Source organism: Anguilla rostrata, chromosome 18, assembly GCF_018555375.3.
Source record: "Anguilla rostrata isolate EN2019 chromosome 18, ASM1855537v3, whole genome shotgun sequence".
NCBI lineage: Eukaryota > Metazoa > Chordata > Actinopteri > Anguilliformes > Anguillidae > Anguilla > Anguilla rostrata.
Window position 1 is genome coordinate 5,256,096 of NC_057950.1, and position 13,935 is coordinate 5,270,030.

At 46.4% G+C, this 13,935-nt stretch overlaps 2 protein-coding genes across 3 annotated transcripts; one reads left to right on the forward strand and one right to left on the reverse strand.

The window, feature by feature from the left end:
• Nucleotides 1-6,322: 6,322 nt before the first annotated feature.
• Nucleotides 6,323-8,555, reverse strand: dnph1 (2'-deoxynucleoside 5'-phosphate N-hydrolase 1). The gene is made up of 4 exons (XM_064317535.1): nucleotides 8,074-8,555; nucleotides 7,582-7,653; nucleotides 7,319-7,429; nucleotides 6,323-6,790 (listed from the first exon to the last, which is right to left on the reverse strand). Exons 1-4 carry the CDS (start codon nucleotides 8,207-8,209, stop codon nucleotides 6,651-6,653), a joined length of 459 nt encoding a protein of 152 aa, XP_064173605.1. The 5' UTR covers nucleotides 8,210-8,555; the 3' UTR covers nucleotides 6,323-6,650.
• Nucleotides 8,556-9,682: 1,127 nt separating this feature from the next.
• mea1 (male-enhanced antigen 1) lies at nucleotides 9,683-13,825 on the forward strand. Of its 2 annotated transcripts, none has more exons than XM_064317130.1 (4): nucleotides 9,683-9,835; nucleotides 10,123-10,473; nucleotides 11,183-11,294; nucleotides 13,254-13,825. In XM_064317130.1, exons 2-4 carry the CDS (start codon nucleotides 10,165-10,167, stop codon nucleotides 13,415-13,417), a joined length of 585 nt encoding a protein of 194 aa, XP_064173200.1. In that variant the 5' UTR covers nucleotides 9,683-9,835; nucleotides 10,123-10,164; the 3' UTR covers nucleotides 13,418-13,825. The 2 variants fall into 2 exon arrangements, with proteins under 2 accessions (XP_064173200.1, XP_064173201.1); XM_064317131.1 differs by having other exon boundaries at nucleotides 9,703-9,835; nucleotides 10,136-10,473.
• The last annotated feature ends 110 nt before the right edge of the window (nucleotides 13,826-13,935 follow it).

Genomic DNA, 13,935 nt, shown 5'->3' on the forward strand with positions numbered 1-13,935 from the left:
GCGGGGAGGCTTAGCCCAAAGATACAGCCAGAACAATCGCGGCGTCCGACAGAAAACAAACGGCCAATCGGGGTTTGTTTTTCCCGTCTCAACAAGAGGCCCTTGAACCGTATTCTGTGCGCGGGTCATTTGACAGGAGAGTGACCCCCAGGTTCAGCCATTTCCCGCTAGTTATGGAGGCCAACCGGGGACACGCAGCTGAGAGCAGGCCAACACGCCACCAGCGGCACGGGGCCCCATCTGCCCCCTGTCCCAGCAACCATTTTAAAAAACGCGAAACGCAGACAACCCAGAATGGACTTACCCAGGGAGACAAGCTGCGCTTGGGGTGGCTATGGGTCTCCGTCGCTCCGAGAAACCATCACCACGCCTCCGTCCCCAAAACTTCTGAGCTGCAGACTCTTCCTCGCTCTCGCCGGTGGTGAAACCAGATCCCCCCCCCCCATCCGGGGGCCTCCTCCCATCAGGTCCCGACTGCTATATCCAGCGTGGGAAGCAGTGCCGGGGCCCCAGGAATAGCTGAAACAGGAGTCCCCGCTTCCGGTGGGGAAGAGCCGCCCGCGGCCAATCCCGCGCTCCGAGCCGCAGGGCAAAAAAACAGCCTCGGAATAGCACAAGACGAATACGCGACAGTCTATGGAGGAAAAGAAGAGTATGGTTCCACACACAGAAACTAATTTGCTAGAGCACAATCACATAATAGATGCACATCAGAATTTTCGACTTGAAGATGACCTGTCTTACCTGTCTCACTCTTGGACTTATGGGAGTTGTGTAGCACAGCACAGTCAGATTGCCCTGCTGAGGCTCATTCTGTCGAGCCAGAATCATGCTGAGGCTGACAAAGAAAAAAGCTTTTTTAAAAAAAAAAAAAAAAAAAAACGACAATTAGGACTATTTTGGGTGTCTTTGTGCGTTAAACAGCAGATTGCTGCTGACCCCAGGAGGTGTAAAGGAAGCAGATTTCGGGAGTGGGTGGAGGATGGTATCTCCCTCGCGGGAGCGGTGGATTTTTGGCGGGAAACGAGCCCGATCATCGCCAGCGGGCATCGGTGTTGCCAGAGCACTGAGTGTGTTGCTACTGTTCCTCCACCTCCTCTCCGCTCTTCATCCTCGCCTACGCCCGCACCTTCTTCACCCTCATCCCCACCTTCACCCGTGTCCTTCCTCCCTCCGTTATCCTTCCTTTACCTGAACCTACTCAAAGGCACAGAAATAAAAATAAAAAAGCATCAAAGAAATAAGTTAAGGGTTAAGCATTAAACTTGATACCGTCTATTTAAAATGGATTCAGACACTCAGCTGGCCAATCAGCTTCAAACAAAGGGGCTGCCAGGTCTGCTTTATGTATGTAGGGGTAGCTGAGAGAAACATCACATTTCAAAATCTGACAGTTTCACCAAGGATCCCTTTGTTCTTGTCCTTGAAATCAATCCAAACACGGAACGTTTTTTTTTTCCGGGAACATGAAAATTTTTGCTGGTCTTGGCTGTTTTTCTGCTGTTACCACAGGAGGAGGACAAGGAACAGACTCCAGACAGGGGACAGTGGGACATGTTTGGAGCGGGGGTGAGGGGGTGGGAGGGGGCAGGACATCTCTCCTAGCGCGTTCCAGCAGAAGTAACAATTTTTGGGGCTTCTCCAGCACAAATAATGACGTCATAAACCTGCAACCTCGAAGGACTGTTTGAAGAATGACCTCCCTAAAAAGCCTTAAACTCCTATGGAGGTTTGCCATATGGAAAGTGGGAAAATGTCATCCACACTTATCACACTAAAACAACTTATTCTGAGAATGTGAGGAATAATTTCATACGTCAATATACCTACGATTCGTGAATCATGATGACTTGGCGTTCTAACCTCTACTGCGCAGCTACTACAAGGAGTGCATCTTTTGAATCACAAAGAATCACCAGAGACTTGGCGCCTACGCAGTCTTGTATATTCCAAGTATCTGTCGCACGAGAAGCCAGCCAGGAAGTGATGCAATCGGCCTCTCGTCTCGCCCATTGAAAATAGCGGCGTCCTGTCGTCCATGTATATGCTGTCACTGGTGTGGAGAGGTGGAGGAACCCCCTCCCAGCACAGCGGCCATCTTTCTCATTAAAGGGAGACACTCCTGTGACCCCTTTACCCATTTACCTGCACCCCAACATTCAGGACAGATGGTATCAGCCTCCATACAGGGGGTACCCACATAGAAAGACACCTAGACACGTACCCGATGACTTTCTCTCACTTCCTAGGTTCTGCCTGTTACCTTCAGTACATTTATTTTCCAGACGCTTTTATCCAAAGCGACGTACAAGAAGTGCAATACCCAAGGTCACTGGAACAACTACAAAACGCAGGTACGATAAGGTATAATACTCATTATGTAACGGTTATTCACAGCCATGAACACATTAAGCATACGCTAGGTCAGAGAGTAATGCTAAGTCAGACTAGGAGGCATGACAACGAGCTACATCAAGATAATAATAACAATACAAGAGCTATTCATGGCTGAACACTGAGCTGTATAAACAGCCACATGAGGATGAAACCGAAGCATGCGCTGACTACCAGTAATCTGTCTTTGACTATTTAGGTCTTTTTCCCACGGCGCGCAGGAACTGCCGCCGTGGGCTATGCAATTTCAAATTGTGGCCACTCACTCACTCACTCACTCACGACCTTTGAGGGACGTTTGGTGGGACGCATGCGCAGGTGGTGGCGGCTAAAATGTGTCTGCAGAAGTGAGTTGCGCTGTGGGTCTGGACGGTTACGTGCTTGTTTCTTCTTCGTTTCTGCATTTTTTCCGCCTCTCTCTCTCTCCCTCTCCTCTCTCTCTCTCTCCTCTCTCCTCTCTCTCTCCTGTCCTCTCTCTCCCTCCCCCTCCTCTCTTTCTCTCTGTTCTCTTCCTCCCTCTCTCTCTCTCTCTCTCTCTCTCTCTCTCTCTCTCTCTCTCTCTCTCCTCTCCTCTCTCTCTCTCTCTCTCTCTCTCTCTCTCTCTCTCTCCCTCCTCCTCTCTCTCTCTCTCTCTCTCTCTCTCTCTCTCTCTCTCTCTCTCTCTCTCTCTCTCCTCGCTCGCTCTCCGCTCTCTCTCCTCTCTCGCTCTCTCTCTCTCTGTTTCCCGGACGTGGCCGTTTCTCCCCCTCGTTCGCGTCTCTTTTCGACTTCTCCCCTCCTCGCCTCTCCTGTCCGCACAGCGCTCAGGACGCCTGGCACAGCTCCAGGACACCTGGCAATTCAGGGTCCTGAACAAGGTCAGCACCCCCCCTCCCCCCCCAAATGAAAAAGAGGGTCCTGACCGGTGGACGGCATTGCCCTGCAGGGGGCGCTAAAAAGGGATGTAGCATTGGAAGGGACTGGTTTGATTTGGGGGGGGGGGGGGGTTGTGCACAGATGCACCTTCCTGGATTGCATTGTTGGCCTTCCATTTCAATAAAGGTAGGGCCAAGGGTAAAAATGGGGGTTGGGGGGTGTGCCGTTTATGAGCATTTTGTCCTAGGCTGCAATGTGAGTCCTTAAAATAGAGCCCGGGAACGTGCAGCCTCAGAACCATGCCCTTTGACCTTCTCCGCACGTTGCCATCGCAACCGAGCTGGAGGAGCCGTGACGCAGGGCGTGCTACAGTGTGCAGCGCGCAGCTACTCACTTACTGTGATTTAGCGGTTTCGGTTCCCACACAGACTGGGTATTATCGGTCTAAAAACCACCTTTAATAAACTATATAGCTGCAAGGACAATCACTTTCCCTTTGATGCTGAGAAAAACACGACAAAAAAAAAAAAAAAAAAAATCTAGTCTGAATTACCTCAAAAGGAACTGGCCTGAAAAAAAGCACTTAAGAAACTGGACTGAGAAACAGTGGGGTGGGAAAGTTCCAGAATGAATGACAATTTTGCACTGAAAGGAACAAGGGCAGTGATTCAAACTGCCGCTTAGATTTTCAGCTTTGTGAATTGAAATCTGCAAGGCTACGTTGGACTTCAGGCATTTATTCAGTTCACACCAGGGCTACGTCCCTGGCGGAGGAGGTAGGGGAGACAATCTACGGCAGTCTTGTGACCTGACAGAGTCGCACTGCGAGGGCAATGGACGGTCAAAGACTGAATTAAACTTGAACGGTGACCATGTGAAAATATTAAGAGCCAAACTTCTTACATTTGACTATAATTAAGGCTTTTTCAACCAGCCAGGAGAGAAACTGGCGAACGTGGTATAAAAGAATGCTCACGTCTCCCTGCAGTTCGAAATCACGAAAGTGTAGCGTATCACGCCCGTCTACAAACTACAGCAATCAGTCTCATGGGCCGAAGTGACTTTGGAGACCCTCTGAACTTAAGCGTTCCCCCCTCAGCACCAGAGATCAAAACTGGCCAACTGACATGTGAAAATACCTGGAGTATTGGCAGAATGCATGCATCTTAACAGCCGTTCAGCAGGAATATAACCGACATCTATACTGTAAATCGTTCTGGATTAGAATGCCTTGCAAATTAATGTAATGAAATGTACTATAAAATGCGACCCATGTATTAAATTCAAAATGAGTTTTTTTTCCTGTAAATAACTCATTCAGGACAACTAACTGAACCAGCCTATCAGCAGTGGGTTTAGCACAATATACCCCGCCTCTCCTCTACCTTACCACTGTCCGTCAAGGGTGACTGTTCCAATGCAACATACAACTCATTTGGATTATAAGTGCAACCGAGAAAAAAATAAAAAATATAGTTTGTCTTCTTTATATTTTAATGTAGAGCTCTGGCAATACAATAAAAAAAATGTTCATACAGTTCACATGAACACAAATGTTAACTCTGGGATTTGGAATTGGAACAGAGAAAGAATGGAGAAATGCCTTTTGGTGGAACAATTTTCACAGAAATAATTTTTTAAAATTTTAAACAGGGCATATGACATTAGCAGGACTGTGAAAACCACCCGCTCTAGCTACACATAAATGCACAAATTCCATACAGCCAGTAGCACATTTGCTCCATTCCCCATCGTTACAGTCCAGTAGTGTCCTATTATTATTATTTAAAAATGGGAAGCCCAAGGCCCAGGGGAGCCAAGATGGAGGCTGGGGGGGGGGGGGGGTCGCCAGTCAGCAGTCAGCAGTCAGCCTTCAGCCTGCCATATACGGGTTCACCAGAGATAATGCATTCACCTTCGCAAAGGTCACATACCGCAGGTACTCTACTGCACTAGTTCCCTGAGCAGGGAAAGCAATGAAGTCTGCTAATAAACACAGACCAAGAAAAGAGCTACCATTGTTATTTCTCATCTTTTCACCTTTCGTTCTCGTGTTACGCTACCTTTAGACGTATTCGGGGGGGGGACGGGGGGGACTTAATTCAAACACTTCACTGATATGCGACTCCCAACAAATGAAAATACAGTTGGCAGCTGATAATTACCATTCATTTATGTGGGATATTAAATCTTTCAAAATAAGCCGCCCACATGAAAGTGCTCATGTAAACAAGCTGTCAAACTGCATTTTTCTCAGGGGAGATTTAGAAATGTATTATTTTATCAAGGGGCACCAGTAATAACAGCTTTTTTGAGGAATTATTTGACATGATATATATATATATGTGTGTGTGTGTGTGTGTGTAAATATACAGAGAGGCTGGGAGAAAAGGGGAAGGAGGGAGGGAGGTAGGGAAGGAGAGAAGGCTGCCCATAGACGAAAACATACAGAACGTTTACATAAAACAAACCAATGTCGTTTTTTGCGTTCTCAAAAGCTTATGGATCTAGGAATCTCATCTGTTCTTCTTGGAGGACACATGAAGTGCCACATCCAACAATACAGCATGATCATTTGCCCCAGACAGCACTGGGAAGGCACAACCGTAAAACAAGGCAGGAATTTGTCCTGGCAAAGCACAACTGGCAACATTGTTGCTCTGGTAAAGACGAAGAACAAGAGTACTGGTCAGCACGGTATCTCCCGCCTCATTGCTCAACAGCGCCCCCTCTGGACGATCACAGAGTTGCAACCTGTCTGCACAATCTGTGAGTGCTGTTTAACTACACACACACACACACACACACACACACACTGCAGGATGGCTGCGCTAGAGAGCACCCTCCAAAATTTACATTACAGTAATGGGATGAGCCAACGGTTACGATTCTATTCGGGGAGGAAATTTTGGAACTAAACAAAAAGACATAAACAAAAAATAGGTCAAAATAACATATTCCCTGTCTAGAGAGAACTGCAGGACAGGCCTGTACATGCCTGTAAACCAGAGCGGTTTATATAAAAGAGCAAAAAATAAAAAAATACTGGAATAACCTTTACTTCAGCTGGACAGACCGTAATACTGTTTATTACCATTGCTTATCAGACCAGCAAACCATTTCCAAAAAAAAATAAAAATTTACATTGACCCCTTTTCACCCCAACCTGCTTCGATTCCATGCGTAGCTATGAAGTGTCAACTCGTTGTTATCAGTTTTCTGCATGTTGCTTTCAGTTTTCAAAAAAAATAAGAGACTTGCTGCATATGCGTCGTCTGAAAACAATCTGCTTAAAGGAGCACATGTGGAAAGTGACGTTGTCTGACGTTTGCTGATGGTAGCTACAGCAGTGCACAGGTGTCATGCCATCACAGGTGTAAGAGGTCCTGCAAGATCGCACGTTAACGTGTTTCAACGCTGGGCGTGAGGCTGCTGAAATACTCCTGCAGAACCGTCTCCACCTCATCCTCGCTGTAGTCTCGCACCTGGAGCGCAGAGCTCGGAGAATCGCCGTCGGCACCCCGGATCATGGCAGACAGGACTGGAGAAAGACAGGATGAGAGAGAGAGAGAGGATGAGAGAGAGAGAAGAAGAAGTACTGCATCATGAACTGCGCTCGAGTGAAAACTCTGGACTTCTGTTATTAAGTGAGGCTCGGACAAGTGACACTTGTGAAAGGCAGACAACACCCCTTTGTCCCAAAAATGAGTGAAACTGGCAATGACTATAAGCTCTATAAGAAGTGTGTGTCACATCAGAATGCCTGCATGGTGTAACATTCTGACGCGCAACAGATTCACCAGAACCTGAATACTTACATTAAATCTTGAGGTTATAATGGTGTGGTGACATAATAAGACAATAAAATATTAATACAATTTTAAATAATACATGTCCTTCCTAATCCCAGTTATATCTTCAGGCTGGCGGAGTGCATAGTGAATGTAAAGACAACCATAAATTCTTACCAGGAATAACAGCACAGCAGAGCACAGGCTGTTCATTTCTGTGCACCTCTATCTACACTTGTAGGGTTTCCGTTATTGGGAAATTCTGCTTAACATGTTACCTCGTCCAGACGAGGGTCGGAAGAGGCACAGAATCTTCTTGTGCATGGCCACCGCTCGCCCCAGCTCGTACCCGACGCCAAGAGAGGGCTGCGTCACCTCGGCCACTATCACTGTAGAGACGAAAACGAGGCAAAACACACCTAAATGTCAGGTGAAAGTGCACACGGACAGTCTCTAATATTAATATATTTATAAATATCGTAGCAAAAGTCTAGGAGACTTTTCAGGACCACTGAACAAACGCGCGAGCGGACAACCTCACCATCGGCCGCCACGAGCCACTCCATGTCTCGGTCGTGGATGGCACGATCCCCCTTTAGTGCTGAATCTTCACCTGGCCACAGACAGAGAAGTGATTTTTTCCGAACCCAGTAGGGTAAATCAAGCCAAGACGGAAATAAGGTACACATTCCAAAAATTCACTAGATCCGATCAAATCTATTATGAAAAAAACTTCAAAATAACTCAGCTGAAAACAAGGAAGGCAAAATATCAAGCAAAAAACTAGATGTTGACGCGGATCTATAGCCACTTCATTAAAAAACCAACAACCGCACGAACAAGCAAGGCATAACATAAATCTCAATATTTCCCTTATTGAAGAACAAGGGACAGTCATCACAACGGATCGAAGCAGACTACAAACATGTGGAGAACAAAGGGTGAATGGCAAGAAAGTGCGAATTCATAACTCAAAACGTAGGGATTTTGAGGGACTCTAAAGTATGAACAGACACTGAAGGAAACAATTCACCTTTTTCAGAAATGTCACCGTGGCTGACATGCTCCGTTAGAACTTTGCCGTACGTTTGTAATTTTTTCACAATTCTCTGATAAATGTTTACGTCCTGTCGCCCTCCGCGGATGCTACCACAAAAATATATACGCATTGTTTTTCTGGTTTGATATCTGATATGACTTCGTAGAAACTTCTTGAAACACCGATGAGTTCACGCTCTCGATAAATAAGGCTACCGTTTTGCCTCCAAAATGAAGCGCACGCTGCGTACCGGGGCTGCCAGACTGAATTCAAAATCCCACACGTTTAAAGTGACGTAACTCGTCTACCACCAAGACACGGTCGACATAAAAGCGAGTGGTTAATGTCCCCCGACACTCCATCTGGCAAAATAATAAATCAAACGACATCATATTGCCAATTAGGCTACTGACTTCGTAACGACAACAAGGGGGACGAAAACGGTTTATGCTTAGGGACAGGGGAATCCCTGCGCTTTTTCACTTAATTTCTAGGGTGAACTATTCCACCCATCCCCATTCAATTAGAGAAGTCAGCGACATTATGAGCAATTATCTAATTTGGCCCCAAGTGTCAGAGCTGGCAACGCCTCAGCTTGAAGGATCTGGATGCTTTAGCAGGTTCATCGTCTACGGTGCTGCAGGCGCTCTGTTACACATGTAGCGCCCCCTCGTGGAAGTATACATACATTTTCCAAAATGTGTCATATTGTATTTTTTGCATTTCATTCCGAAACTATAATATAATATAATATAATATAATATAATATAATATAATATAATATAATATAATATAATATGTACCAGCTCTACTTCACTTGAAAATTAAAGTGGTGAAATCCGTCGAATATGAATATTTAGCAATTACCGTCACAGAACCTGTGGCTATGTCAGAGATATAGAGTTGGAAGAGATCCAACTGGAGTGCGAAATAAACGATCAATGAATTATAGATCATTTGCGATCATATGCCCATCACTAGATTTACTCTTGTATGGTGAAACTGCACGAGGCACCCAAGTTTAAGATATGATATTGCAACGTATTTTATTACAAAAACATTAACAAAAATTCACACCCTTCTTGAATAGCTAACTGGAATACAATTGTCATCGCGGTACCTCTTTGATGCTAATGAACGGGCAAACAGCCAGACTTGAATAGCTAAGTATTTTCCATCTGTTGAATTGCAATCCAGAAATTACGAGATTTGTGGAACAAAGGTAATGAACAATGCAATAAAATTTCGATTTAAAGATTCAAATGCTGTTGGCATTCCATCACTCACCGAAGCATCTGCACCACATCAAACTGTAATTTCTGAAAACAGCCTGTTTTGTGAATGTTTAAATGGCTGTTGATACATAACTAAGGTGATACAATAAATAAGGCGATACAACATATTAAGCGGGAGGGACTGCTTATGCTATGAGTGATTATTTTGAATTGGAAACATGCATCACTCCTATGAATGTTTAAAGGACTCAAATTTGACTTTTTACATTAGTCATCATGCAAACTGGAAAATCGACAACAGCCTATCTATCATCATTCATAGACTGACACTACCTAATCTACAGAAACACATCCGACATGGCAACCCAGACTATGACATCATGACGTTCAACGTGAAAAAACCATTTCCTTTCAAAACAGGAAAAGGAGGACTCTGCAGCGGTGGAGCTGGCTAATAACTGTTGGAATTAGCTTGCGTAAAACAATAAACATTGCATATTTATAAAAAAAATACGTTCCAGGTAAGACTTTTTAATAAATAAATAAAAACGATTTAGATTTTGCTGAGCTAGCCTGCCGAACCACCATGACTAGCGGAACAGATCGTTCTCCAGTCTTTTTTTTTGTAAAAAAATGCAACCATTGCAGGTGGGATTGCAGTATTCGCTGACATTGGAGTATAAATCCGAAATACGGTGGCGTGGCTGGTGTTAACTTAGACCATTTAAAAAAATTAGCCATACGCTAATTAAGAAATCACAGTGTGGAGTTGTCACATTGATTTAACGTGTTGGTTGATACCCCACAGTCTTTCTCGCCAGGGGCCTCAGCCGGAGTCCTGCGGCCGTGGATGGAAGTGGAGATCAGCAGGGATATGGGTCCTGAGAGAATCTTACCGAACTCCGAGGAAGAACTGGGCCAGGAGCGCTTGTCGGATGGAGGGGCTGTGGAAGTCGGCGGCGGCGAGTGGAGCGGCGAGGATCCCGAGGAAGACGAGGGCGGTATTGGGGAAGACGAGGATACTGGAGGCGGCGGTTACTATTACCAACCATTGACCCAGGATCCCGATGGGACGTTAAACTTGGGTCAGACAGAGCACTCTGAGGAAGTAGGCTCCTCGCACGCAGAACAACTTCAGGATGTTCAGGAAAGGATAGAGGTAACGATAGCAAACCTATTTTTACAATGTTATGCAGCTAAATGTATGGCAGTGAACTCGTGTTTTGAAGAAGATAGCAACTTACCTCCGGTCTTCTAACCCTATGCCCCGTCAATCCATTCTTCACAGTACTTCCATCTGGCCGTAGATCCCCAAGGCCCGCTTCAAAAGAAGCTTCGTTCCCTCTGCCATGGTTTTACTGAATGGAATAATTTGTTAATTGCGTGTTTTTTTTAATGTATATATGCACGGTATGGACTGTGGCAACACATTTCCTCTAGGACCGCAATAAAGAATCAAAGCTAAAATATTATAACCAAATAAACTAATCTTAATACTTTGGTGTAGGAATGGGCTTGGGCTTGGGAGCCTTTGTTAACTCACATTTAATTAGTGTTAATTATTAAGCATAGCTGCTTACTCCTTAAGCATAGAACTACTCCTTACAGAGACAATGTGAATACTATCATTAGAAATATAAGTAATTTAACTTGCAGGGATAGCTGAATGTGTCAACGACTCACGCTAATATATGCATTACTTCATGCGTTAAGCGGCTAGCAAACGGCAAAATCGTGCAAATGGAACCGCATCGGTAACTCTGTGGGTGGCCGGCATCTGGGCACGGGACCCAGATTCCACGGTGAAGTCAAGGGGTAGCGTACTGAGTGGCCCGGTCATAAGCGCAAGTTCGCTGTGTGATCCGCAGGCGATGGGTCTCTTCCTGCCCCAGCCCCCTCCCCCAGACAGCGACGAGGAGGAGGACCCCCCCGACGGGGCAGGGGCCCGCCCCACCCAGGCCTCCATCCCCATGGACGCAGGTGAGGTCCCCCCAGCCTGTCCCAACTGTCCCTTACCTGCATGCATTACCTGTGCAAACTATGGGGGGTAGGAGGGCGGAGAGGGGAGGGAGGTGGGGGAGAGGAGGTGAGGGGAAGGTTGGGAGAGGATGGAGGAGGGAAGTTGGAGAGGAGACATTTTTTTTTTAACCTGTGTACCTGTGATCTGGCTCAGGCAATCTTTGCTGATAGAGCCACGTGCCTGTATGGCCTGGATCCAGTGGTAGACTGTGCCTGTGATGCCTCCAGGACTCCTGCAGGCTGATGCACTATTGGCCCAAGGAAGGATGTTTTCCACTGGCAGGGAAAACATCGGTTGTGCATCCTCTGGTTGAACAGGCACACAATCTGCCCAGTATTTCAGTACTGCAGCATAGCTGGTGGATCGCAGTGTGGCCAAGTAAACAGTGAGCTGACTTCATGCAGCTGGGAGTAGTTTGGAATAAGTCTGCAGTAGTTGTTGTTCTCCAGTATTGACAGGGGACATTACAGTAATGGGACTGGCCCACACCCATGATGGCCTATTCTGAATGGGGAAAAGAATAAGGAAGGTACTTTAGCTGGATGCTTCAACTTATTAAACCTGCCATTTTGAAAAAGGGTAGTAGTCATTGGAATGATTCTATTTGGCTGGAAACTCCCAACATTTACAATGAGAGAGTCCTCCGGTCATAATCAACTTGATTTAGTTGTCAATTAACTTTTGAGTGGCCATTTATAAGGAAAGTATGATATAATTGAGCCTCCAAATATTGCTTTTTCCAATGCAAGCTATTAATTTGCTTGGCAATAACTCAAAAGTGGTGCTTGTTATGCTTACAATGTTGTATCTCGCACAATATGTAGCTTTTTGTTTGACAGTTGGCTCTAGTGGAATAGATCGTTTTTTAAGGATTAATGCCATATGCCTGTGGGATGATTGAACAGTTCAGCAGGTGGGGTCATGGTTCCAGTAAATCACCAGTGTTGCAGAAGCTGAGAGCTTGACGAGTGGATCTCTGAGGCCTGTGGTTGTGGGTGTGGCCTTGTGTCACTTATCCCCACTGCCACTACATCAGGTTCTGAATAATAATGGGCTGTACTTACACATCACTTTTGAAGATCTCGCATCACTCACAGAATGGGGGAAAACTCCTTAACCACCACCACCGCCGTCGTGTGGCACCCACATGGGTGATGCAGGGCAGCCATTTTGCATCAGAATGCTCAGTTCACTTTAGCTTAGGCGGAAGGGGGAAGAAATGAGTGGATTATTCTCTTCACTTCAGTGCTTAAAAAAAAGTAAATCGTTTGTGAGTCTCTTTCTATCTGTGCCCACAACCACCTCACTGAACCGAACAGCTGTATGGCTGGCAACGGTCATGACTTTGGCTCTGAGGTCATGTACTGGTTTGAGGCCGGGGAGGGGAGTGGGGTTGCAGTGCCTACCCTGGTAGTGCCGTGTCTTTGGGTGCTCTGTGCCCAGTGCTGTTGGCATGCCTACCCTGGTAGTGCTGTGTCTTTAGGTACTCTGTGCCCAGTGCTGTATCTTTAGGTGCTCTGTGCCCAGTGCTGTGTCTTTAGGTACTCTGTGCCCAGTGCTGTGTCTTTAGGTACTCAGTGCTGTGCCCAGGGCGGTTGGCATGCCTACCCTGACAGTGCTGTGCACAGGGCTGTTGGCATGGTTACCCTGGTAGTGCCGGGTTTTCGGGTAGTCTGTGCCCAATGCTGTTGGCATGGTTACCCTGGTAGTGCCGGGTTTTCGGGTAGTCTGTGCCCAGTGCTGTTGGCATGGTTACCCTGGTAGTGCCGGGTCTTCGGGTAGTCTGTGCCCAGTGCTGTTGGCATGGTTACCCTGGTAGTGCCGGGTCTTCGGGTAGTCTGTGCCCAGTGCTGTTGGCATGGTTACCCGCTGTGGTGCTCCGCTCACGGTCCCCCGCTCCCCCTCCCCCCGTCCCGCAGATCACGTGGAGCTGGTGAAGAGGACCATGGCTGCAGTCAACCTGCCCTCCCTGGGCATTCCCGCCTGGGCCCAGGAGATCTCGGACGACCAATGGAAGGACATGGTCCAGCAGACCCTCCAATCACGACAGAGCTCCGCTGGGCTGCGGCTGCAGCGCAAGTGAGCCGGCCTGTGGTGAAGGACTGAGGGGAGGAGCTTAAACAGGCCTGCATCAGGAACCCCCAACCACACCTGCTCCTCCTGAATTCCAGTGCTATATATATGTACCTGTGTGTGTATGTGTGCGTGTATGTATATATAAATACACACACACACAAACAAACGCACACGCACAGACACACACATCACACACAAACACACACGCACATGCGTGGACGCACACACACACACACACACACACACACACACAGTGGCTGTTTCATTACCAGGTCGCTTTTTATGTGTTAATTATCCAAGCTGGTCAATCAGAATGGGTTTGTATCTCCCAAGTTTTAATTTGATTATTTTGTGATTGTGTCGGTGGTGTTTGTTTTGTGTCACAAAGTGCAATAAAATGCCATTGGTCACTTTGTGAATGCTTTCTCATGGTTTTTGTAGCAGGAGGTACAGGAATGAAAAGGGTAACAACAACTTTTGAAATCCTTGAAAATAATCGGCCAATATAGACGCTATACAAATTAA

Coding starts and splice junctions, on each gene's coding strand:
- dnph1 (XM_064317535.1), bottom strand. CDS start 8,209: ATGCGTATATATTTTTGTGGTAGCATCCGCGGAGGGCGACAGGACGTA. Junction 7,430..7,581: donor GTGGCTCGTGGCGGCCGATG/GTGAGGTTGTCC, acceptor TCGTCTCTACAG/TGATAGTGGCCGAGGTGACG. Junction 6,791..7,318: donor CCGACCCTCGTCTGGACGAG/GTAACATGTTAA, acceptor GTCTTTCTCCAG/TCCTGTCTGCCATGATCCGG.
- mea1 (XM_064317130.1), top strand. CDS start 10,165: ATGGAAGTGGAGATCAGCAGGGATATGGGTCCTGAGAGAATCTTACCG. Junction 10,474..11,182: donor ATGTTCAGGAAAGGATAGAG/GTAACGATAGCA, acceptor TGTGATCCGCAG/GCGATGGGTCTCTTCCTGCC. Junction 11,295..13,253: donor CTCCATCCCCATGGACGCAG/GTGAGGTCCCCC, acceptor CCCGTCCCGCAG/ATCACGTGGAGCTGGTGAAG.